General features: G+C 35.4%; 1 protein-coding gene across 1 annotated transcript in view; it reads right to left on the bottom strand.

Annotated features, from left to right (window-relative positions):
- The window catches only part of myo6a (myosin VIa), a 191,874-nt gene that overhangs the window by 49,405 nt on the left and 115,322 nt on the right, over positions 1 to 27,147 (bottom strand). Inside the window, exons 6-12 of the mRNA XM_039749773.1 lie at positions 24,897 to 25,079; positions 19,313 to 19,404; positions 18,863 to 18,935; positions 14,580 to 14,707; positions 10,639 to 10,734; positions 10,257 to 10,427; positions 3,523 to 3,561 (exon numbers count right to left, since the gene is read on the bottom strand). Coding sequence (XP_039605707.1) covers positions 3,523 to 3,561; positions 10,257 to 10,427; positions 10,639 to 10,734; positions 14,580 to 14,707; positions 18,863 to 18,935; positions 19,313 to 19,404; positions 24,897 to 25,079 — 782 coding nt within the window. The remainder of the gene's footprint in view (positions 1 to 3,522; positions 3,562 to 10,256; positions 10,428 to 10,638; positions 10,735 to 14,579; positions 14,708 to 18,862; positions 18,936 to 19,312; positions 19,405 to 24,896; positions 25,080 to 27,147) is intronic.

Here is a 27,147-nt window from a genome sequence, read left to right as displayed (position 1 = left end):
TGGACTTCAGCAAAAGTGCTGACTCATGTTTATCCTACTCCATCAGTTTTCAGTGTCTGTCATAAATTCAATGAGTTTTGCTTGTTCACCTCACAAATTTATGAATCCAGTGATTAAAAAATGTTAAAAAATGATGTTGGCAAGAGGAAAGAAAGATGCTGCCATTGAGTAAGGCATTCTGCAGTCAACACTGTCAAATGTGTTGAAAGACTGTGCTAAAATTGAAGACACTGGGCCCTCATAGAAAATAAATGACAAGTGCAGCTTTTGAAGATGTTGACAAAGATGTTTGGTTCCATGGAGCATGTTTTAAAGAACACTGCAATCAGTGACTCCCTCATTCAGGAAAAAGACACAAAGCTGGCTCTCTCCCTGGCCATGACAGCTTCCTTGCCAGTTCTGGATGGTAAACAGGCTTTGTGAACAATACAGCATAGCTTTGAGAGAAATCTGTGTCAAGGAGTCGGCTGCTCTTGTTGAAAAGGCCCAGGAATTGTGCAAAGGAAACACCAGGGACATTATTTCTGCCTATGTTCCCAAGAATATCGTCAATGATAATGAAAATGGCATTACAAACGGTTGCCTCATTGTACACTGACTGTCAAATATGATCCATTGTGTGGAGGGAAGAAATAAAAAAAAACAGCCTTGTTTTTCTGTTCTGCAACACCCTTGGCACTAAAAAACTTCGCTCACTCACCACTGGCAGATTGGCCAAGTCACAGTGCTTTAAAATGTCACTTAACTTCCTTGCAAACACCAGGACAACTAAAAAGCCTGGATGATCACACTACATCCTTGGTGAATGTTTTAAACAGCTAAACAAGGACACAAAGAAGCAAAAACAAAGCACTGACAACTACACAGCTCTCAATTGGAGAACATGCAAGAGAGTATTTGCCTCTCAACTGCACTGCCATCCTCCAATCACTAGTCTTGAGCATCACCTTTTAGGTTTACTAACATAAGACAATTCTGCAAACATTTTTGCAAAAATGGCTTGCAACAACAGTGTGCCAGACATAGGTGGAGCCATCCAAATGACAGTGGCAGTCTGACACAATGTAAACATCATCACAATTGCCAAGTGATGGAAAAAAGACACGTTTTTCCACCTGAAGAGGCAAATAAAGAAAATGATGGGTATTCTTCTGCTGCTGATGAGGATATTTCAGTTCCAGATCTGTGAGCATCAGTGTTGAAGGATGCTCACATGAACTTCAAGAAGTTTGTGTCTGCCAATAACAAAGTGCTTGACCCATGTGAAATGACCAACACTAAAATTGTGTTACTCAGACTAGTGACGAAAGTGATAGTGACAGTGATGATGATTGAAGTGTTGCTGAGCAAAAACTGACCTTTCTGGGGCCATGTCTGGTTTTCAAACAGTGAAAAACGAGTTTTACCATTCAATGAAACAATATGAGGACTTTTGTTCTGTTAAGAAAACACTGTATAGGCCAAAATCATAAATGTTTTCAAAAAGTAAACCTTTTCTTCTATCCCACACATCTTTGTTCCAATTCCATTATAACACATTTTTAATTCAAAGCTTTTCACTCTAACAGAATTTGAACTGTATGCAAATATGTAATTCTGCAAAATCTTATCAAACCTTCCTCCCAGGTACTATGGTATTGCACTCAGCATGGGTATCATATGGTCAGGGTGTAGCAGCTAACACAAAAATCAGCAAAGTGTCACTTGTACCCTGTAGTCTAGTCTTGTGGTCATTTGTTCTGCAATACTGTAGCTTTTACTCAACTTCTGAATAAGGTATTATTTTTATTCATGTATATTAAAACCTCACCTCTTCCAATTCTAGATCGAGATGATCAAATAAAGCTCTGATTGAAAAAAAAATTTGTATATCTGTCTTTCTATAGTTTAAATATGTAAGTTAGACTTGAAAGGTGAAAACTATGGTCTTTTGTTTGGATTCAAGCGCAATAAATATGAGCCAAGATACCCTCTACTACCTGACAAGTGCCACAGAATATACATTTTTGCAGAGACAAAGGTGCATATTTTTTAATACACCAAACAGGCTACTCAGGTGCCATTAATGAATTATTTATAGTTCCTATATACCCTAATGAAAAAGTCTTGGGGATGTTGGTGGAAACTGGAGTTCTCATAGAAAATACACATGAACACAAACGGAACGTACAAACTTCAATTAGGATAACCTTTGACTATGGCTGATAATGTACTACTTCATAACATTAAAGGAACAAGAAAACTGCATACCAGTTAATTTCAACAATGTATACTTGCAGATGATCTAAGGTAACATTGTGAAAGGGACCTTTCAGTTTGAGTCTGTGATAATGTATGGAACCTAGCCATTAAAAAGATTGCCTCTTTATCAGATTTTGCAATGCAAATAAAATAAGATTATCCAAAAAATATCTAGAATAACACATGACTGTGAACCCAAGACTACACATTTTGGGAATGTCCTACAATTGACTCTGCTGTACAATTTTGGATTCATAATGCTTCCAAATCCTCTAACAGCATGTTCAGTGTAAATTCTGTGATGCAAAGTCTGTTGTGAGGTCAGCCACTGTAAAACTGGCATGTCTATGGAGTGTCTGTAAGTGTGCCATGTCATTACAAATTATCCTATCCACTATTGGTTCTTGCCTTATACCCTGGGATAAAATTGCCTGTACTAAGAAACTTGTGGAAATGCCTAGCACTGAAGTACAATGCTAGTGAGAAAACTTAAAATGAGACTTCCTAACACTGATATTATTTTAACAAATACAGTACATTGATAAGTTGAAAAGTAATCTCCTTTAGAGTGAAAAGCAGTGTGATCACTATGTATTTAATTATACATTCTTTATTGGCATCACAATATTAATTAAAATATTATAATGACAATTGTTAACACTTTTATTCAATTTTAACTCTGAAATGAATAAGTTAAAAAAGCTTGGGCAAATAAATATATTTACACCATTGTGTCAAGGAGACCATAAAGTGTTACAGCTCGCTGCAGACTGTAAAGTAAGGTCAGTTGTTATATCTAAGAGGATTATAAAGATTTGTCATGATTCAGAGAAAAATCATAAATACACATATCATTTTAAAAATTATTGGAATAAATACCATTAGCAATACCACAAGTTTTTATTTCATAATCTTATAAATGAATGCAGTAAGGCACAGCAACTTATAAAATTACCACATTTGTAGCGACATAATGGCAGTAAAATCATCTCACTGTCATCTGCTTTCTTCTAATTCTCAGAAGTAGCAGGCAAAATGTGTGAATAAATAACAGTCATATTAACATAATAAATTAAGATTTCAAAAAAATACTACATTACTAAAAGAACAAAATTATTTTTTGTCAATCATATTGTTTTTCATTTCAAAACCAATGAAGTTAAAATGGAAATACAAATACATAAAACTTTTTTTTAGGTTTGTGCTTAAACATTTGATACCAGACAGTAACACTGCTGAGAAATATACCCATTTAGCACTTTCTTAAAAATTGGAACTCACCGTACTGCGAAGTTTTTCTAGCAAAATATTTAATTGTGTCTGAAAAAGAAGAGAAAGCCATTAGTTAATAATAGTAAGTTGCATGCAAAAAATAAACAGATAAACATGCACAACAAAAAAGCTATTCCATATTTTATTGTTATTTTCAGAATGGTTTAAATTATATTACGGCACTAAAAGACCAAACTCTTGGCAGGTAACATGCATGTGTACAGCACAATCAAATGCCAAGCAATGTGGAAGGAAAAGACAAATCTTCTTAGGATTCCTGAATATGATGCAAATCACTTCATTGTGAAATTTCACTACAGTCTAAATTACATTTGTACACATGTGCTCTCAATATACACAACACAATCAGTAGTAGTAATAGACTAACTGATAATTCTTGATTAACAAAATAATTTTTTGTTTATAGATACTTTTGTTAATTTGCTATTAGTAGTCAAGATACAAAGAAGCAGAAAGTGATTTCTCCATGAAAAGGCCATTAATAAAAATATAAATCAATTCAGACATAAAATAAGTTAGTTTTTGACATAACCAAAAAAAAAATGTAGACAGGTAATAGCCCTGAAAATCAATGTGCCACGTAAGTGAGTGTAACATTTCATATTATATAGATGTACTACATTAAACATTGAATTACAACATTTTTTTTTTTTTTGACACTGATCAGCAGTGGAAATTTGGTCTAATTTAATTACAAATACTGTGAAACACAACATAATTGACCATGCAAGTATTTAACGCCTTCAAGCTAGTGTTTAGTTGATGCTCCTTTGTATGACAAAATAGTCAAAAGGTTGTGTGCACAGATCTCTATTATCTCAACTTTGTAAATCTGGACACTGCAGTTTCCACTCAGCATTTTCCAATGCTTCTTTGTAAAACTGCTGACACTCTGTCAGGTTGCATGAAGATAATGAAAGAACAGCACTTTCCAAGTCCAGCCACAAATTCTCAATTGGACTGAGATCTGGACCCTGATACTGCCAATCCAGGACACTAACATTTCAAGCCATCCCTGTGTGACTTTGGCTTTATGTTTAGGTTTGTTGTCTTTCTGGAAAACAAACCCAATCACAACACACTGGTTTTTGGAAGGCTGCATCAGGTTTTCCAACAGTATTTTCCTGAATTTTGTTGCCTTTATTTACCTTCTACTCTCACAAGCCTTCAGATGCCTGCTGCATGGACGCATACCTACAACTGGATAGTATGTTCTTGATTAGTCAATAATGGCATATAGCCTGATGGTCAAAAAACTCTAGTTTGCTCACATCAGACCATAGAAACTTATTCCAGGAGAATGCATATTGTTCCACATGCCTTCTGTTGAGATGCCTTATGTATTTTTAAAAGATGCCTTCTCTTTGCCACTCTCCCATAAAGCTGCAGATGTTGAAGCACTCAGGAAGTAGTTGTTGTACAGTCTTTACAATCTCAGCCACCACAGCTTGTAATTCCTTCTGAGTTATCATAGGATTCTTGGTGGCCTCCTTCACTAGTCTTCTTATTGCATGATTTCTCAGTTTTTGTGAACTGCCATCTCCAGATTTACAGCTGTGCCATACTCGCTCCATTTCTTAACTGTATTCCAAGGGATATTTAGTGACTTGTGCATTTTCTTGGATCTGTCCCATGGCTTGTGCTTTTCATTTACCTTTTCACAGAGTTGCTTAGAGTGTTCTTTTGTCTTCATTGTGTAAATTAGGGCACAATATTGATTCAATACAAGCTTGAATTTTCAGATAAGGTGTATTTATACTACAATAAATTGAAACCCCTTAACTATAAAAAGGTGACTTTTATTTATCAAATTTCTTGACTTCTAAAACCAACTGGCAGCACCAGTGATGACTTAGATGTAGGTGTGTCATTTTAAAAACAAAGAAATCTTATGCAATTATCTTGTGTTTTATATTTGTAATTACACTAAAATACTTTGGTTTTCACTTTGACATTAAAGAGTCTTTTTCTGTTTATCAGTATCAACACACCCAAATTATATCCACTGTGATTATAAGGTTATAATATAATAATGTTTTACACTGATGTAATAACCTTTATTCAGCCTGGCACAGTTGGAGCTGGAATAGTATTGAATTTCTGGGACAGCAGAGGAGGATGATTAGAGGTTCAATAACCAATTTGAATTACTCTGATATAAAATTTGTATGTTAAATAACTCCGAAACAATACATTATAAGCTTGTATGCCAATTTTTTACAGAAATAATTCTATAAAAAATATATTTCAACAAACAAAATTAAAATAAAGTGTTCTGTCAGCTTGTGATTATATGAAGTAACTATTAGAGGTTAATATTTACATTTTACTAGAGAAGAATAACTAAATATTTCTCCTATACATTATAAAACCAATTCAAAACCATTTGAGAGCACCAAAAATGAAACATTTTAAAGTGAAATGTAAAATTGTGAGGGTCTACCAATTTTTCACTGTAGAACTACATGCTATTAAGTATTAAGAGAAAAAAAAAATGTGTAAGCCATGCATAGTGAATAAATCCTTACAAGCAAAATCAAAAATATAGATAAGATATATTAAAATATGTGAAAGTAGTTAATGGCTACTTTTCTTTCCATTAAACAAGTGTGCAACGGCAACAATACTAAGTTACCTGCTCCCCCTGGCTGTAATTTTTTTCCATCTCAAAGTCCCTATTGCTGTTATTTGTTCTTTTTCCAGTCATCCCTTAACTGGAATTATGCTCAAAAAACAGTTGTTTGAGAAAAGAGGTCAGGAACAGATTGAAGCACTTTAGGAGGATGTACAAAGAAGGGAAAAAAGCAAGGAAGAATAATTAGAGAGTATGAGAGTACAATGAAGGTATAGTTTAAAAACATGGCACAGTAGCTCAGTATATTTTTTTAGTATTTTTAATAGTTATGAGAAGAAATGCAAAAAATGTAATACTAAAATAAGCTGTGAGGAAGGCTCTCATTCTGGCGGCAAAATTATGGGAATGCAATGAACGACACCCACACATTTTTCACTACACATACACTAGCATGAGTTGTATGTGAAAAACAAGTAAAACTGATGCATAAAATGAAAATTGTACAAAGTAGGACTTTCTTCCCAATATGCACCTGGCATCCAAGAACCAAAACCAAACTCCTCACAACATTTTGCTCTAAATAAAAATGTCACTTGAAGAGAATCACACTAGCACAATTCAGTGCTAATAATTATAAAGTAAATTATGATCTGTGTACTTGAAAAGTGATTTAATTCAAAAAAGATACTTTCTGTCATACTGCTTATTTCTAAACAAATTACAAACAAAATGCTAAACATATATTTTTACATTGTAAAACTGCTGCAAAGGAGGGACGCTCCTAACATTTCTAAAGTATAAATAGTATAATGACCCACACAACTTTACTGCTTACCAATTAAAATGTATGAACATACATTCTATTACTGACATAGAGTTAAAATAGAAATGCATATGCCATGAAACACATTCATGTTACTTGAAAGTGAATTCTTACAAAGAAATCCAATATTCCATTTTTCTAATGCACAAGGACAAGCACCATAGATAATATAGAAAAAATAGTTATTTAAGCTTGCCATTTCAGAGACGATAAGACACTAAAAGGAAATAGTGGGATTACTCTGTCTTTTTTGTATGGGTTTAACAATGTTAGTTTATTACCTTTTTGCACACACAAAATGCAATGCATTAGCTCCCAAAATCCTTTAATTTTGTTTAATTTAAAACTCCTAGTATTAAACTGCTACCAACAAGTAAGTCTGAAACCATTCAGACTCTTAAAATACACTTTTTCATATATGCTACTTCATGTATAATACGATTTGGAAAGGCACTATATAAATAAAATGTATTAATAATAATATTATTTTTATTAATAATAATAATAATAGTAATAATCTTCTATGTTGCCCTGTGAACACAAAGTTAATAAAATATTCATTTATTAAAGTTATATTTTTATTTTACCTATTTACTCAAGCCCATATAATTTATTAATGAATTTGCTCATTCACAACATTAAAACAATTGCATGAGCAACTTGACTGTGTACCTTTTCTAAAGTGTGCACTATCTACAGCTAGCAACTTGACTGTGTACTTTTTCTAAAGTGTGCACTATCTACAGCTAAAGTACTTTCATTATTGTACAAAGATTGTATTGGCATCTGCGTCTAAAAGTGGCCTGACTCATCACATTCTGGACTTGCAAAAATCACATAATGTGTTTTATACATCATCGAATACACCTAATCCATGACTGCCTAACCCAAGTGTCCAAAACCTAACAGTATCAAGATCATGGAAGAAAACATTTAGATATAAAAAAGTTTGTTCTCAAAAAGATAGCAATTATACAAAAAATTGAATAAAAAAGAAAATCCCTCACCATAAATCAAAAGCATTGAGCTACTTTAAAAAAAGTTAGCCATGGAAAGCAAGGATAAACTGGTGAGCTTGTCTCATCATTAGTAAAATCATGACATCTCTGACCTACTTTGGCTTTGTGTTAGAACTGTCAAGCATCTACAACAGCAAGCAAAACTTAGATTACTTTGTCATTAAAGACAATGGAATGTAACCACCATATTTCTAATTTTCATTTTATTATAACAAACTTCAATGAGACTTTTCAATTTTAGCTGGGTTTAGTTAAGTTAACCTTGATTCAATTTACATGCTGTTTCAAAACTCTTTGTCCTTATGTGGCTGTTGTATTATGTTTTCGGTAAGGTGTGTCAAGACATAAAGGTCACCACTACTACATTTTTGCTGTAACTGGGAGAAAAAAAAAAGAATTGAGTTTGGCTTATTTATTGAATACCAGATCCTACTACAATATTTAAGTGGTATTCTAAATTGCAAACTATCAAATTGTCTTGTGCACTTCAAATCAACTCACTGCATTTTGTTAAGACAGCTATAAAAAAGATAGTAATGTCAAAATTTTATGTGTCTGAGCCATAAAAAGTGATTTTATCTGGGTTTTTCCGAGTGCACTACAAGAAGGCATTCTGAACTGTACCCTAATCACCTGCCTCTTTGACTTTGTGCAGTCAGAGAATCCTGTTTTCATGAAGGTCTGAAGGTTACAGTTTTAACCCGCTTCTTTTATACAATTATGCAAGAGTTAGCATTTCATGGTTTGCAGATGCACTATGAGCAGAAAAGTAAAAAAATAATAAAAAATGTTTACAAAAGCACATACTGTACAGCTGCATATGTGTGTCCAGTATCTTTAACTAATGTCTGATTGTTTCCAATTGTATCCCTACTTTTAATAAGGGTATTTCAACCTTAAATATAACTAATTTGGGAGCCCTACTTCAAAGCAAATTACAACCAAGTAGCATGAATAACATTCATGAGAAGAGGACAATAAAATTTGATTTAGTACAAAAACAGAAACATGTAAAGAAATAATCAGATTCTTTGAAAGATAAAACACCAGAATAACAAAAATAGAAACAATGTGTAAAACTAAGACTGGCTATATTATATAAAAATATTTTTCAGTAAATGCATGAAGATGAATATGAAAAAATACACACTTGATAGAAAGGCAAGTTTTGCAAATAAGACAATCACATTTAATATCTGAATTGTAACCATTAAGTGTAAGCAGTATTTAAAAGATCTACCCATCTAACAATACTTTTTCAACAATGGATTGTACAGAATGTACGAGGTGTGGCAGAAAAGTAATGAGACTGGCAACACTGCAAGCGATCTGGCAACGCTGCGCTGTTGTCCTTGATAGAGCATGTGTATCAGTACTCTCCCATAGCTCAGTGCGAGTTTCAACTCCTTCCATTAACTACGTGATATTTGTGACTGCTATTAGCGAAGTTGTGTTTTTGGTTGTGCTTTACGCAAAATGGAACAGCGGAATTTGGAGCAACGTTGTGTCATTAAACGGCAAGTGTGACGTTTGAAAAGTTAAAACAGACCTATGGGGAACATTCTTTATCCCGAGCTCAAGTTTTTCGCTGGCACAAATCATTTTTGGAAGGCAGAAAACACGTTGAAGATGAACACCGTTCAGGGAGGACTTCAACTTCAAAAACCAATGAAAACATCAAACGTGTGAACACTCTTGTGAGATCAGACAGTCGTTTAACATTAAGAATGTTGACTGAACAATTTAATTTGAACAGATTTACCGTTCATCAAATTTTGACTGAACATTTGCACATGCGAAAGGTCTGTGCCAAAATGGTGCAGAAAAACTGCCCTCTCCATAACAGAATTTTTGACCTCAAAAGGCATTCCTGTGGTTCCCCAGCCCCCTTATTCACTTGACCTCAGTCTGTGTGACTTTTTCCTTTTTCCTAAACTGAAAAATGTCCTTAAAGGACGTCATTTCGGGACTTCAGAAAACATCCAAAAGAGTATAACGGACATGCTGACGACCATACCGGTTGAAGACTTCCAGCGCTGCTACCAACAGTGGGAACAACGTCTCCATCGGTGTGTAGCTGCCCAAGGGAACTACTTTGAAGGGGATAACATTGATGTTTGAAAAAAACAAAAACTTTGGTAAATAAAAAATCAGTCTCGTTACTTTTCTGCCACACCTCGTATAATGTTAGGATTACAATGGAGTGAAATTATTGCACAAATTGATGGAAAAATACATGAGGGCTATTTTCAAGAATATTTCAACTATACCAGTCTTACCTGATACAAACAAAATATCTCATTACCTTGAATTTGTTGCCCACACTAATAAATCCAAGCTTTCCAGCTTTTTGCTTTGAGTCCTTGATATTGTTGGTGTTTTCAAAAAGTTCTCGCATAAATTTATCCTTTGATTCAGACACCAGGCACTCCAGAGACATATGTAATGCATCATTATTCTTCTCAACAAACTGGGTCTGGAAATCAAACATGATCAACTCCTTTAAAGAACAGAAAGGATAGGCTGCAATACTTATTATTCTGCTAAACTAACTGGTTTTCTGAATACTATTTTCAAATAAATAACCTGGAACACTCAGGACAAATTGACTTATCACAGGAAATTCTTTAAGAACAAATCAAATCCAATTTGTAATTTTAGTCAACTTAAGTATTGATATAGCCTACCGTCTCGTAACACACTGCTCCAGCAAAATGTCGGACAATGAACCCCTCATCATCTCTGACATTTCTGTGAATAGCCAGCTTAGACTTCCTAGGAACCTATAGGTAAGAAAATCATAAATTAGTTATGACATATTGAAACTGTGGTTTCACTAAATATAAAAACAGCAAAGCAAAATATTCACTAAATTCCAGGAATATAACATTTTATTTTCACGTGAAGTAGGAGGCTTTTGTTCATCCAAAAGGTAATATGTTCTATTAAGTGTTGGAATAATTTCTGTGTGGAGTCTGCAAGTTAGAACACTACAGAAATTGTGATAAGAACAGGCCATTCAGTCCAACAAGCTCATCTATCTTATTCACTAAAACAGTGGTTCCCAAACTCGTTCCTGGGGACCCACTGTGGCTGCAGATTTTTATTCAAACCAACTTCTGTTTTTCATTGGACTCTTAGCCTAATTAAGTGAGTTATTATTTCCCAATTTCTGTGTTTTGGAGTCAATGTATAAATTACAAACTAAGTTTGGTAGATTTTTATTAAAATGTAATAAGCAATAATGTGCATGTAGACTGAGGCAGTAGCCTCATGTAATTATATGGGCAATATGTAGGTTTTTTTAAGTCGTTAACATTATTTTCAATCTATTTTTCTTTCTGCTTTTCCAGATGCTATGGTTATTTAATTGATTATTCACTAATTAGTGAGTTTGACACTGAAGTTGTTGCTGCTTTCGTCATCCCGGGTGTCTGCTGTGCTGGTTGTTAATTGTCACTATTAGTGTTAAATGAAGGGAGCAAACTACACAGGAAAAGGGGAAAATAATAGGACAACAACAAAAGAGTTAAGCATTTATAGCTTTAGAAAAAAATAGAAATATTTCTAAATGTCTTATAAATATAAAAACCATACTGTTGTGTTTTTCTGAATGCAGAATAACGAGAAGAGTAAAAAAAATTAGCTAATTAAATTAGATCAGTAATTATCAATTATTATCACCAATTGTCCCTAGGATCAAGTTTGGAAACCACTGGTCTAAAATAACATTTGTTATTTGAAGATCCCTAAAGTCCTGCTCTCTACCACACTACTTGGCAATTTATTCCAAGTGTCCCCTGTTCATTACGTGAAGAAACACTTTCTAAATTTTACAAAACCTGTCCTTAGCAAGTTTTCAACTGTGTTCTTGTTGAAGACTTTTTTAAAGTAACAGCTGGGAGGAAAGGCACTTATTCCCTTCATAATTTTAAATTTTTCAATCATGTCACCTCTTAGTCTTCATTTGCTTAAACTGAAAAGGTTCAATATCTTTAATCTCTCCTCATAACTCATATCATTCAGTCTTAGAATCAGCCTAGTTGCTCTCCTCTGGACCTTCTACATCACTTCTACACCTCTTTGTAATATTCTTAAATTTCAGCATGTGCCTTGTCGGATGGTGCCAGATATCATCTTACATTGCTAAAGTCACCTGCAATACAATCTTCTGACACTAATTTCAATTGAGACAGACTTATGTTTTGTGTAATGTACAAAGTACAACTATATCTGATACAAGATTTATAATCCATAATATTTAAGTTTCTCTTTTCTCTGTAGGAAATGTCCCATACAGTGGAGAAGAAGATATCTGATGCACAAACTATGCAACTTCTAATTCACTTCTTCACCTTTATTAAATCTTCAGTAAAGCTTGAAGGAAAACATTAACACTGACTTTCAGCAAACAATAATATACTGAAACTAATTCCATTTATGTTTTTTTAAAGTATATTTACTAAATCTTAATGGTCACTTAATATGTCAGCCTTGGGATTTATGTTTATCTTTTTATGGGCAGGAATTTAACGAATAAACCATATTTTCACACTTGTAACACTGAAAATAACTTATGGCAATGCTCCAAATTATTTTTTAAAGTTGATGTTTATAGCTTTATTTATTCCTACTTAACTTTAATAATTGCTCAAAATGAATAAAGTCTTATTTTCTGTATGATTAATAATTTTTAGGTATCAATCATAAACAAAATCATATATTGATATAAAATTCCAGACATCAGAAAATAACTAAGTCTTAAAGTGTAAATGTGAAAAAGTTGTGTATGTTTATAAGGTAAGCAAATAAGTCTAATGGTAAATCACCAGCTATGAGGAACTGAGTGGTAGCTTAAGCTTACTAAAATATGTATTTTATGTAGAAACAATACATATTGAAGAATTATCGGCATAGGCCCTGGAGTTTAAATGGCAAAGTGGGTATGAGTCCTACTTTATCTTTAACTATATTGAAAAAAAAATAAAACACTTGCTAATAGTAAGAGACAGTTATTCATGATGAATTTCAAGTACTTATTTACTTCCATGTACCAGAAAAAAATCAGAAATATAAATCCACCTTGTTTTGTTCACATGCTTTTTTTGGCACACTATGATGGGTGTGGTTGCAAGTCAGGTAATAAATGTGAATAGGATGCCATTCCAACACAAGTCTAATGTGTGTACATATGTAGAACTTCACTTACCTAATTCAGAGTGAACAATTAACCTAGTGGACACATTGTTAGATAATGGAAGGAAGCTTAAGTATCTAGAGGAAAACTGTGCGGAAAATTAGGAGAATGTGCAGATTCAACAATTAAAGCAATCCAACAAGAAGTCAAACTGAGGTTAAATGCTTTTAAGATAGAAACACTACTCAAATACTCATCAGTCAATTCATCTTTACCAGCAACTGAGAAATAAGGTATTACAGAAATTGTTGTCATACCATGGAAAAGACAAGACTGCAACCTATAGTGGGAGCCAAGCAAGTATGCATGCTCTACACATAAAGTTATTACGTCCAATGAAGTTGGGACGTTGTGTAAAACGTAAATAAAAACAGAATACAATGATTTGCAAATCCTTTTCAACCTATATTTAATTGAATACACTACAAAGAGAAGATATCGAATGTTCAAACTGATAAACTTCATTGTTGTTTTGCAAATCTTCACTCGTTTTGAATTTGATGCCTGCAACATGTTCCAAAAAAGCTGGGACAGGGGCATGTTTACCACTGTGTTATATCACCTTTCCTTTTAACAACACTCAATAAACGTTTGGGAACTGAGGACATTAATTGTTGAAGCTGTGTAGGTGGAATTCTTTCCCAATCTTGCTTGATGTACAACTTCAGTTGCTCAACAGTCCGGGGTCTTCGTTGTCGTATTTTGCGCTTCATAATGTGCCACACATTTTCAATGGGAGACAGGTCTGGTCTGGCCAGTCTAGTACCCGCACTCTTTTACTACGAAGCCACACTGTTGTAACACATGCAGAATGTGGCTTTGCATTGTCCTGCTGAAATATGCAGGGACGTCCCTGAAAAAGACGTTGCTTGGATGGCAGCATATGTTGCGCCAAAACCTGTTTGTACCTTTCAGCATTAATAGTGCCATGGTCACTAACACACCCCCATACCATCACAGATGCTGGCTTTTGAACTTTGCGCTGATAACAATCCAGATGGTCCTTTTCCTCTTTGGCCTGGAGGACATGACGTCTATGATTTCCAAAAACAATTTGAAATGTGGATTCGTCAGACCACAGCACACTTTTCCACTTTGTGTCAGTCCATCTTTCACAAAATTACTGTTTGTTCATAACACACAATGATGTTGAATGGCAAGTGAAATTACTTGATAGCATTCAAAAAAAAATGGCATCATAGTATTTACTACTCTGAAAAATGATTTAAAATACTTTGCTAATCTTTATAAAACTAGCGCCAATTTACAGCTGCTAAAGACAGCAGTGTTCTGTTGTAAACACACAACCTCTTTTCAGCACATGAGTACATGTATCATATATTGTACTTCACAAAACTTACTTATACAACAGTTTAAGGGCAAACAGTTATCCAGTTAAAATGGCCTTTATTAAATTAAGGATTAACTTACTGTAAGTCTGAAGTGATCTTTGTGTTTCTTGTGTACAACATCTGTGAAATGTTGATCACTGGGTTGAGGTAAACGGTTCTCTTCATCCAAAATGTCAAGTACACCAACAAGTTTTGCTTCAATTAAATCTATGAGTAAATGGATGCCTTATTAATATAGTACATGTATAAGTTATATTTCAAACAGATTAACAGAGAGCAACATTAAATGGACTCACAAATATCTGAAATATTTAAAACACTGAAATGTTACCAGTTCACAACAGATATATTCAAACTGCTATCACCCTTCTTTTTCCCTTCTCTTTATTGTGACCACTTCATTGCATGGCTAACTTTAGTTGTTTGACCATACTTTTCTACTACCACTTTATAAACAAAATAGAATTCACATACACCGTTGTTATTACATATTTTAATTGAAAGGTTATTTATTTTTATTATTGTTTTGCTTTGAGAAATCCTGGGTCATTTTGTTCTCCATGTATACTGCCATTTTATACTCTTTTGCCTTGGCATAATGGCCTATTGCTGGGACACAGTCCCAGAATTTGCATTGCAAGACATCAATAATGTGACTGTTTCTAAGCTGGTGCCACATGCTAGTCGATGTCCAAGATTGTGGGTATTACTTAAACAAATCTCTGTTTTACTTGTTTAAGTAATCCTTGATTAACGGTATTGACTGAGTGCTTCTCCTCACAGATAATTATTTTGGTTTTACCTTAAGGATAAGTTGTTCTTAGTGTATTTGATATTATGGCTTTGAACTCTGCATACTTTCAGGCTAACAATTTCAACTCTTTTCTACTCTTGGCAAGTGGATTGTCAGATTTCCAACCTTTGAGTAAACATTACATTTCTTGACAGTTTGCTTATTCAGTGATATTACAGTATTTAAATACTAAAGTACTGGCTTTCATAAAACTGTTCAATAAACTGCTCTTAAAACACTGTGGTAGCAGACGAAAGCTGATAAAGGCAAAAAAAGGGTCTTGTTAATGTTGACTTTAAACCCTAGAGAACCACAAGGCTACTGCCTCAGTCTACATGCACATTCATTCATAAATGTTATAGCCAGATACATTGGTAATTGCATTATCACATTTGCTGATGACATCACAACAGCTGTTTTGGTAAATCTGGATGATTAAATTGCATGTAGGAATAATGTGTCAAATCTGCAAGGCGAAGTTGCAACAAAAATTTCTTATATGATTTTGGAATTACAGATGGAGTCACATCCTGATTAGCTCTGACAGAGGTGGAATGGAAACATTAGTTACTCTGGCTTACAGATCTCGGACAAACTGAACTCACAAAACAAGGACTGAGATGAATACACAGACAAGCATAGTAGATTTCTGAGGTGCCTGAAGAAATGAAGAATGGGTAGTTGATTATTCTAATTCTTACTGCTTAACCACAGCTAATACAATGACTACTACATTATATAGCCAAACAAGACGCAAGGGGCATTTAAAAATAAAGATACTGGTGTACAATCAAACAAAGTAGACACTATTATCCCATTAAACAAGTATAAACTGCTCTCACCTCTGTGGTGGTATACAGTACTACAGCATCAAAGCTAAGAAAACTAGGTTCAGAAAACAGTTCATATAACAAATGGTCCATTAGCAATGAAACATTTTTATGTCCTGCTTATGGCTTATATAGTATGCTGCACTACAAAAAAAGCTTATCTCCAAATCTATTGCTATTTGCTTCATCCTTCTACACTTCTTACAATACGTAAGTTTATTAGAGAGATAATGCCTCCTCACACTGATGTTTTACTATTTGTGATCTTTACTACAGGACTCTCACCTCAAGCTCAAATTTTTTTCTGGTTTCTATTCCCTGGAAATTAAAATAATTTCTCCCTAGATTTAATTGTATGCTTTGATGTTAAATGTAGACTGAATAGCTACTTGTTAAATTCTTGCTTACAAATTCTATATACTACGCTATCATGATTTGCTAGCTTTGAAAGTGTTACACAGAATCTGTCAATTTAACTTGCATTGTAACACAGTCTCTGTAACTTTTGCCATATGTTTTTCCATTGAGAAATCGATTTTAGGATAGTTTATTTTCACTTGGTCACAGACCCCCTTCCACTTGTTTTACAAATTTTAAGGAGATTTTGGTTGCTTTGTTGTTACAAGTAATACTCTATGAACTCTGTAGGTTTATTACGTAACATGTTTAATAATATCTGAAACATATATACTATGACACTTTATCAATGTGCACCATGGTTCCAAATTCTACTACTCTTTCATCTTAATTATGCATCTTTCTTTCCTCAGTCTTTTCACATACCGTAGATCCCCGAATACAGGCCGACCCGGTATATTAGCCGAACCCCTTCTCTACCTACTAAATTACATGTATTTGCCGATGACCGGTATTTAAGCCGACCCCCTTCTCCAAGCAAAATATTCTAAAATTTCCTTAAAAGTGTCTCTTCGGGTATATTTATAATGTTTATCGACGAGAATTTGAGACTGCCGGCATTTTTGATATATAATATAATGTGCATAATTTACCAAAACACTAATCATTTTTCTAATGTACTAACCAAAAAGTTATAAAAAGTGCCAAGCCTACTTCGATTAAGCTAGGAGCATGGCGGCACGCATGGTCGCAGCTGCTCAGGGCTCTCCTTTTCAGTGCACTTTTTGTTGTTTTGTACTTTTTTTGTCCTTGTTTGTGCACAATCGGTTTGGCGAACATCCGCTACACCATTCAGAACCTTATAGACATCGCTGTCCAGAGCCAGACATCTGTTTCGAGTGTTTTTCATCACACGCACAACATTCCAGACAACATAGCGAGACCAGCGGGCTCTCCATGGATTGTTGTCGGGTCTAGGAGACAACACAGACGGAGGAGGGAAAGAAAGCAGAAGCGGGGCCGCAGATCCGCCGTTATGCTAAAGCTAAAAAACAACCATACAAGCTCTATACAGAACTTTTTTCTGCACTGAAGGAGCTGCTTTTAATCTCATTGTAGATGCGTATAGTGACAATAAAAGGCATTCTATTCTAGAAACAATTTCATACTGTACTCACCATTTAATTTGACATCTTTGGGCTGCAGTAAGGGAGGAGATATTTCCACACAATGTCCATCTTCGTTTCGATTGCGATCGATTACTTTTACCTTCTCTTCCTTCCTTAGCAATTCTGTGTCTTGCTGGCATGGTCTTAATGAATTATATATATAGGTAAATCACTGCAATGACGGAAATTACATCCACAAACACATGTATCTGGGCTCCGACTGACGCTACTAACGCTCTCGGTTGTTTGTTTACAATCGCAAGCGATACACGTGACCGCATCCGTTTAACGCAAGATGTTGATCGTAAATCAAAACAAAAATTTCATTTTAAACTTCCCGATAATTTATTATAAATTTTATTAATAAAATCAACAACTAAAACACTTTTTTGAATAAATTCTTTATTTAATTTAAAGTACCGGCATGCAAAGTTACTTCTTCATCTGAAAGATGGCTCTGTGGTTTCGTCATTATTTACTTCCGTATTCATCGGCAAAACCGGCATTGCGCTGGAAATCTTGAATATGAAACGATACTCGTTGTATAAACCGACCCCCAAACTCCAAGCCAAAAATCTAGGACGAAATTCTCAGCTTATATAATGGGATCTACGGTATACATTTGAAACTACTTGGATATTTCAGAAATTCATTTTTTTCTATCAGTTAGGACCTCCTGTGAATGCCATTCATTTGCACACTCACGATCAAAGGTCTGAAGAATTTAAACCCTGCAGGCTATAGTGCAAGTTTAAAATAGCAACAAAAGATGTTTACCTTTTTTCTTTTGAAATACAAGACACAGCACCAGGACATTTAAAGGAAGACAGAGGTAGACAACTGATTTACAGTTAAATAAATGGAGTGGGCAGAGATCCTGTTTGGGCTGAGATAACCTGTCAACCATATGTATGTAGTCTGTTCTTGTGAGCACGAAGACTTATTTTTTAAAGGGTCTTTCCAAATAGCTATATTTGGGCTGTTAAATTAGATTATGTTTGAAAAGGGATATTTGAGGTATTTGTTGAAATATTTGAGGTATTTTCCAGTTTGAGAAACACTGATGCTGAGCAATCAGGCATAAGCTTTGATCATGTCAGCAAAGTTATCAGCAAATAGCTCAGGTCTTCTCTGTTAAACATCTAATTTAACAGACTGAACACTACTAGCTTAGGATAGGATAGGATGCCTGAAGATTGTTTTCCATACATACCAATACAGTCCTGGTTATCAACATAGTGCACTTCATTTACTCCAAGTCCTTCCCTTTGGTATAATTCTTGTTCCTGAAACATGAACAAATGTTATTAATTTAATGTGCAAACAATACAGTTACATATTATTGTTAAAATTATTATGCTTAATTTTCACACACACACTTAAAGCATTATAAATATAATTTTCTTTACATTTATTCTCTAACAGATGAAGGCACACACATATATACATTCAATAGATTATATGATTATTCAGAGAAAAAATCTACAGTTGCATTACGAACCTACAGGACATTTAAAAAAATGAACAAAATAAAAAGTTTTCGGGTTGGATTTCTATTGCCCTATAACCACTAACAAGCAGTGGTACTAGAATAAGAATTCCAAATAGTCACCTTTATGGCATCAAGCAAAGCACATATACAATGTTAGTTAAAAATCCATACCTCTTTAAGAATTCTCTCATTGAAGAATTGTTGCAGTTTTTCATTGCAGTAATTGATGCAGAACTGCTCAAAACTATTATGTTCAAAATATTCTAGATAGAAAATATGTAATATTACTTCATAAACATGACAACAAAAATTTCACATTTCACAAAACACACTTCCATCAATACCGTACTCTTATTCAATCCTTATGGTAACTGACAGAGCATAAGACACCAGGAAATTGACCTAAAAAAAACCCAGGAGAAGACGGCCATCCAAAGCAAGGTCCACGCAAGTATACATTTACAATGGGACTACTTAGAGCTTCCAATTAGCTTAGCAGCATGTTTTTGAAGTGAAGGATGAAAACTGATATTTTGGAGGAATTTCATGAGAACACAGGATTAAATTGAATATTACCCAAAAAAAGACCCTGAAACAGGAATGACACACTGCAATGAACACAATGAACAATCATGAAGCTGCAAAGAAAATGAGACAAAGACATAGGTTTTTGTATAGATTCATGCCCAACATGCAAGATCCTCAAGTAAATTACAACAGATCATACAAGTTTAATTTCTCTTGCAGGTACTGTAGCTTAAATGTTGGAAGATTTAAATAATTTCATCTGATAACCTTCTGAACTTAAGGAAGAGCAGGACTCAGACACAAATTGAGTGCAGTTGTATACACCTGACTTAAAGAAGGTAGAGAGCTTGGGCATTTTTATAAAATTGCACTAGCTTGGCAAAATTAGCTCTACGGTATATGTAGTAAGTGCAGAGGAAAGAGATATGACCAACCACAAAGAAGCCTGGGAGTTACATATATAGGATACATTCTGAAATCGGGGAAAACAATCTTCGGTGAGTGACTACCTCATAGAATTACTAATTAGTGATCAAGGACAAGATACATGCCTGGAACTCAGCCCTAAATTGGTGCTGCCAGGGCAAACTGGTCATATGAAGAGCTGCCCAGACTCAAACTCCCACGATACTGTTTGCTTTGCAATTTAGTATGCAGAGATGCTGGCTGATTCTAAGGGGAACAGCAGTAAAATTCAAACCCCTCTTGAGATCAATAAAGAAAGGAATCTGACAGATTTAAGCATTCCAAGGCAATGTCCAGACTGGAAGGTTTACGATTCTAAATGATGGAACCATGTAATCGCTGGCAGTGAAGTGGAAACACTAATCCAGTCAATTGCACAGTGCTGTACAAACGCTGGAAGCAACCACTGAAGTACTGTTCAGAAGGAAGGATAGCTGTCTACTTGCTAAGGCTAAAAATAGAAGTCCTGCCCAACAGTGATTTGGCTGTACAAGTAAGCAAATCCAGTGCAGTAAACAATAAAGGAAAGCAGCACAAAGACATTCCTGATATTCAGTGGGTACAAAAAGTATTCAGACCTCCTTCAATTTTTCACTCTTTGTTATATTGCAGCCATTTGCTAAAATCATTTAAATTAATTTTTTCCCTCATTAATGTACACACAGCACCCCATATTGACAGACAAAAAGATTTTTTGAAATTGTTGCAGATTTATTAAAAAAGAAAAACTGAAATATCACATGGTCCTAAGTTATCAGACCCTTTGCTCAGTATTTAGTAGAAGCACCCTTTTGAGCTAATACAGCCATGAGTCTTCTTGGGAAAGATGCAACAAGTTTTTCACACCTGGATTTGGGGATCCTCTGCCATTCCTCCTTGCAGATTCTCTCCAGTTCTGTCAGGTTGGATGGTAAACGTTGGTGGACAGCCATTTTTAGGTCTCTTCAGAGATGCTCAATTGGGTTTAAGTCAGGGCTCTGGCTGGGCCATTCAAGAATAGTCACAGAGTTGTTGTGAAGCCACTCCTTCGTTGTTTTAGCTGTGTGCTTAGGGTCATTGTCTTGGTGGAAGGTAAACCTTCGGCCCAGTCTGAGGTCCTTAGCACTCTGGAGAAGGTTTTTGTCCAGGATATCCCTGCACTTGGCCGCATTCATCTTTCCCTTGATTGCAACCAGTCGTCCTGTCCCTGCAGCTGAAAAACACCGCCACAGCATGATGCTGCCACCGCCATGCTTCACTGTGGGGACTGTATTGGACAAGTGATAAAGAAGTGCCTGGTTGTCTCCACACATACTGCTTAGAATAAAGGGCAAAAAGTTCTATCTTGGAGTTTGCTAAAAGACACCTGAAGGACTCTGAGATGGTGAGAAATAAGATTCTCTAGTCTGATGAGACCAAGAAGACTCATGGCTGTATTAGCTGAAAAGGGTGCTTCTACTAAATACTGAGCAAAGGGTCTGAAAACTTAGGACCATGTGATATTTCAGTTTTTCTTTTTTAATAAATCTGCAGCAATTTCAAAAATTCTTTTTTTTGTCTGTCAATATGGGGTGCTGTGTGTACATTAATGAGGGAAAAAATTAATTTAAATGATTTTAGCAAATGGCTGCAATATAAGAAAGAGTGAAAAATTGAAAGGGGTCTGAATACTTTCGGTACCCACTGTATGTGAGGAGAACCAAGTAGTGCTAATTCCAACAATGGTACTAACCAAGAGGTTACCCATGACTGCATCCAAAGCTGGGGAGATGACAAACCAGATTATAGAGGTCAGAATGATGATAGAAATAAGAGGAAAACATAAGGAAGTATTCAGCAACCTCTGTTGCATGGTGGACTCTGTGACACCCTCACAGGAATTGCCTCGCTGCCTTCAGGGGCTTAGCTCAGAAGGGGACAATGTTATAGATTAATGAGAATTCTGCTGAAGGTGGACACTGTTCCCAACAGGGACAGCTGGCAGTTTTTACCCTGTGGGGGAATCTGGGTCAGGATGGTTAACATTTCCTATCCGAGTTGGGAAGCAAGGGCAAAATAAAGGCACAGGGAGACTACATCCTGTGCTCACATTGCCTTTCCATACACTAGGGGGGCTGTTTGGATACCTGCATGGCAGCATAGAAGATGTGGTTCTGTAGGGCTACCATGTTGGGTTCTATGGGTGCTGCCAAAGGGAGCAATTGGGAGGTGAGTCCATTGTCTGGGAGTGGTTCTACCTAAATCAAAAGAGCTTCCCAAAGGCAGTGATTAGGAACTGGAATTACTCCCTGGTTAGGTTAAAAAAAAAAGGGAGTAGTCAACACAGCCCAGAGAGTTGAAATTGGGAGGATGTGGACAAAGCTTGCCTGGGAGGAGTGGAGAAGGAATTACGATTGTATGGATTTTAAGGAAAACAAAAGTTTGGGAGGTATTTTATTTAAATAAAAATATGCAAGAATCCAGACTGAAGTCTCAGTAATTGTGCCTGGGGATTGCGGACAAGTGACACCCCCTAGTGGTCACAATTTCTCAAACACTACTGAAGCAAAAATATTCCTGGTGCCATGACTAAATAGAGTTGACTGCAAAAATCCCAGATAAATGAAACAATTTTCTACTGGACTTGAGTTCAGGGTAGGCATCTCGTAAACTGCTAGTTCTAAAATGTTCTATCTTTGCTAGGATGTAGTCATGCAGGAGTTCAATACTTTAAAGCAAAAATATTCCTGGTGCCATGACTAAATAGAGCTGACTGCAAAAATCCCAGATAAATGAAACAATTTTCTACTGGACTTGAGTTCAGGGTAGGCATCTCGCAAACTGCTAGTTCTAAAATGTTCTATCTTTGCTAGGATGTAGTCATGCAGGAGTTCGATACTTTAGGTCTTCCTGGAATATGTATATAATGAAAATATTTTACTATAAACTATTAAGAATACATCACTGTATTTTGTGGCATGGTGTAAATCACAGATATTGCATAACAATGATATTCAAAGATGCTGGAAGGACTAGCTAATGATTACTAAATTAAGTAACACAATTTGTAAAATTACTAAAGTACTTCATATGTATGGGCGGCATGGTGGCGCAGTGGTAGCGCTGCTGCCTCGCAGTAAAGAGACCTGGGTTTGCTTCCCAGGTCCTTCCTGCATGGAGTTTGCATGCTCTCCCTATGTCTGCGTGGGTTTCCTCCGGGTGCTCCGGTTTCCTCCCACAGTCCAAGAACATGCAGGTTAGGTACATTGGTGTTCCTAAATTGTCCCTAGTGTGGTGTGGGTGTGCATGTGTGTGTGTGCCCTGCGGTGGGCTGGTGCTCTGCCTGGGGTTTGTTCCTGCCTTGCACCCTCTGTTGGATGGGATTGGCTCCAGCAGACCCCGTGACCCTGTGTTAGGATATAATGTATTGGACAATGACTGACTTACTGACTTCATATGTGAAGTATTCTGTGACAAGAGTGACAAATTCATTTCATGTAAAAATAAAACATGCAAATTAGCCAAGATATCCAAAATGACTACAGTAATCCCTCGCTATATCGCACTTCCACTTTCGCGGCTTCACTCTATCACGGATTTTATATGTAAGCATAACTAAATATATAATGCGGATTTTTCGCTTCTTCGCGGGTTCTGCGGACAATGGGTCTTTTTACTTCCAGTACATGCTTCCTCGGTTGGTTTGCCCAGTTGATTTCATACAAGGGACGCTATTGGCGAATAGCTGAGAAGCTAACCAATCAGAGCACGCAGTTAAGTTCCTGTGTGCTGAATGCGATGTTAACCAGGAAGCCTCGTCTCGCTCATTCAGCATCAACGTGTTTTGCTGTGTAAAGAGTTAACTTTTGTGCTCTTTTGTGTTTATCTTTGTGTATAGTCAATCCCTTCATTATGGCTTCAAAACGATCTGCTCCTGCTACTGCTTCAATGAGGCTATGATTCTTTTTATTTAAAAAGTAGGAAAGGAATATACGATCTACGGCTGCAGTGTCCTTTTAACCAGGGTGCAAAATGAGTTGTAAGTGGATGTAATAAGGCAGTAGACTGGATGGAATCTGCTTTAGGGATTTGGATTGAAGACTGCCGGAAGAACAACAACGGCGGTGATATGCAGTTGTCTAAAGAGGCTCCTTTAGAAGAGCTGTGACGCTCTCCTTTGTTGTGCAGTAAAACTAAACTCATCGTTATTGGACAAGTCGTCGTGTCATTGTTGGTAACTAGAATTAATTTTCTACTTACAGTACTTAGTACATGTACGTACGTTTAGTGTCACTGTACACACATTTACTGTATACAATTTTTCTTGCATTGTACGTATTTATTGCTGGTGGCCTGTCTATTGTAATGGCTGTAACATATGTGATATTGGAGACACTCGATATCTTTAAAATAATATTTAGGTTTTACTGTATATAAACTGTGTGTTTACATACATAATTTCAATGAATCTTACCTAATATCTAAGAGAATACAAAGGGTTTATGCAGTATAATTGTGCAGGGAATATTTATAAACAGTGTGGGAGAGTTTATAAGGGCTTAAAATATATAAAAATAACCATACAAACATTCTACTTCGCGGATTTTCACCTATCGCGGCGGGGTGTGGAATGCAACCCCCGCGATCGAGGAGGGATTATTGTATTCTGATTCCTTTTGGTCTCTTTTATAGTACAATGTACCTTTCCCATAAGTAAAAAAGCGATAAGATTAAAGAAGCAATTAATAGTAATGTATTTTGCAAATACGTCAATTAATAAAAATGGAATGTAACTTGAACTTACCAAACCCCGCAATGTCTAAAACTCCAATGAAGCAAGATGATGTCTCAAATGGAAAGCACTGGTTCACTCTTTTTACCACGTGATCAAACAACCGGCTGTACACAGCTTTAGCCAAGGCATCACGTGCATTATTCGCCTGTTCCACTTTCAGGGGTACCCTGCAAAACAAAACAAAAACTCCAACTAAGAATTGTTCAATAAAGCATAATCATTACAAAAAATAAAACTAGAAGTCCATGTATCAATCTATTACATTCAAATAAAAACATACTTTTCACAAATCTTACTCAGAAAATGAAAAGCAAGATATTAAACATATATATTACCAAGCTTCATAATGCTATTAGATTGAAAATAATACTGAACTAGGCCTGAAAACTCATCTTCCATCTCTTATATTTTAGAGGCAATGTCTTTATATTTAATTTTGCTAAAACTGACGCTTCAGTACTATTACTTCAGTACAATGCTATGCGTCAGCTCTTAGCATCAGTTAATTGCAATGCACATGTTGTTCTTTTTTTATTCTTGCTGATACCATTACCCACTAATACTGTACTGTGATATACAGTAAAATTGTAAATAATTTTATGTTACCTCATACAATGAAATTGTAAATAATTTTATGTTACCTCATTATAAAGTGTTGCTTTTAAAGTGCATTACTATAATGGTAATTTTGAAATATTTTATTTACAAGAAAGATCGACTGATCAAAATTATAGAATTTCACATTTAATTTATTTTTGATTTTGATCATGAATATTTCAGACAGTTCACAAAATTTGTTTATCATAGTTATTTTATGTTTTGTGGATTACTGTTGTCAACAAAAGAGATAATTTTAAAGTTCCAAACATTTCTATGTCAAAAAATTAAGCAATACTTTGAGATATTTGAATGCCCTTAAAGAAGAAAAACTAACATAGTAATAAACCACTTTCCTGTTAAAAAAATTAAATCTTTGCTGGCACACAGTTCAGTGCTTAATTCAATAAATATAACAAACAAGTGATAATGACATAATGTGTAAACTGAGTTGAAATGATTAACTGAAACAGAAACAGCTATGTAGAGGGAATGAAACGGGGAAAGAGACAACCATACTGAAAAGAGGAGAATGTGGTAGATTTGGTGGTTTAAGCTGTAAATCTTGCATCATGCCAAAAGTGAGAATATAGACAAGACACAAGGTGGTCATTCTTTCATCATCTCAAAGCAAAACATTTATAGCAAACAGGAGCTTCCATATGTGCTGCACAAGCTCTTATGTAGAAGTACAAGGACAAGGACATTAAACACACTGGTTGGCCAGGGAAACTGAATGCAGCAAATGAGAAATACATCAAGATTATTTATTTTCAAAATCAGAAGATGCGCAGAACCACTATCAGCTCAGAACTGGCAGACAGTAGTGGGATCCTGGTACACCCATATATACTTCAGAAAAGTCTTATTAGAACTAGTCTTCTTGGTGACCAAGCAGCCATTCCTCTAAGGAGGAAAGAAAATCAAACAACTTATCTATACACAAAAAATACAGGACTGGGATGCAGAAATATGGCAGCAGGTGCTCACACAAACACTTGACAGAAGGTACTTAGTTCACCAAAGAGCTGTAGAATAGTACACGGATGAATGCCTGCAGGCAAACAGTGAAGTGCTGTGCATGCTCTCAGTACGTTTGGGGCTGCATGTCCACAAACAGTGTTGGTGATATGAAATTGATGCCCCCCTCACTGATGATAAATGCAGGCAGATTCTTATCCATCATGCAGTACCATCAGGGATGCGTCTGATCTGTCCCAGCGTCATTCTGCAGCATGACAGCCACCCCAAGCACATAGCCAAAATCATAAGAAAACTATGTACAGAAAAAGGAGTGGTGTTTAAGATTTAAGTTTAATGCTTAAATATTTATTTGGAACTGGTTTTGAAATCATAAAATGGCCATCAGCATCATATTCACTTCAAAATAAGAAAAGAACTTGTTCAAATGTTACCTATGCAAGAAGAATTAAATATAGCATATCTATAACCTATTTTGTGTAAATATGCAGATGTGTCAAGTATTTTATTACACTATTAAAAAAATCTTTCGATTTCTTTACTGTGTAGTCATACATACTTATAAGAATTACTTAAAAAACAACCAAGATGAATAATTGTATTTTTTATCTAAAAAAGACAACAAGATACATTACAACAAACACAATGCTTTTGCTTGTGATATGTTTAGTGGTTTGATGGC

This window comes from Polypterus senegalus, chromosome 3, assembly GCF_016835505.1.
Source record: "Polypterus senegalus isolate Bchr_013 chromosome 3, ASM1683550v1, whole genome shotgun sequence".
Taxonomy (NCBI): Eukaryota; Metazoa; Chordata; class Cladistia; order Polypteriformes; family Polypteridae; genus Polypterus; species Polypterus senegalus.
The sequence above is the reverse complement of the archived record's forward strand: the minus strand, read 5'-3'. Positions and strand labels throughout refer to the sequence as shown.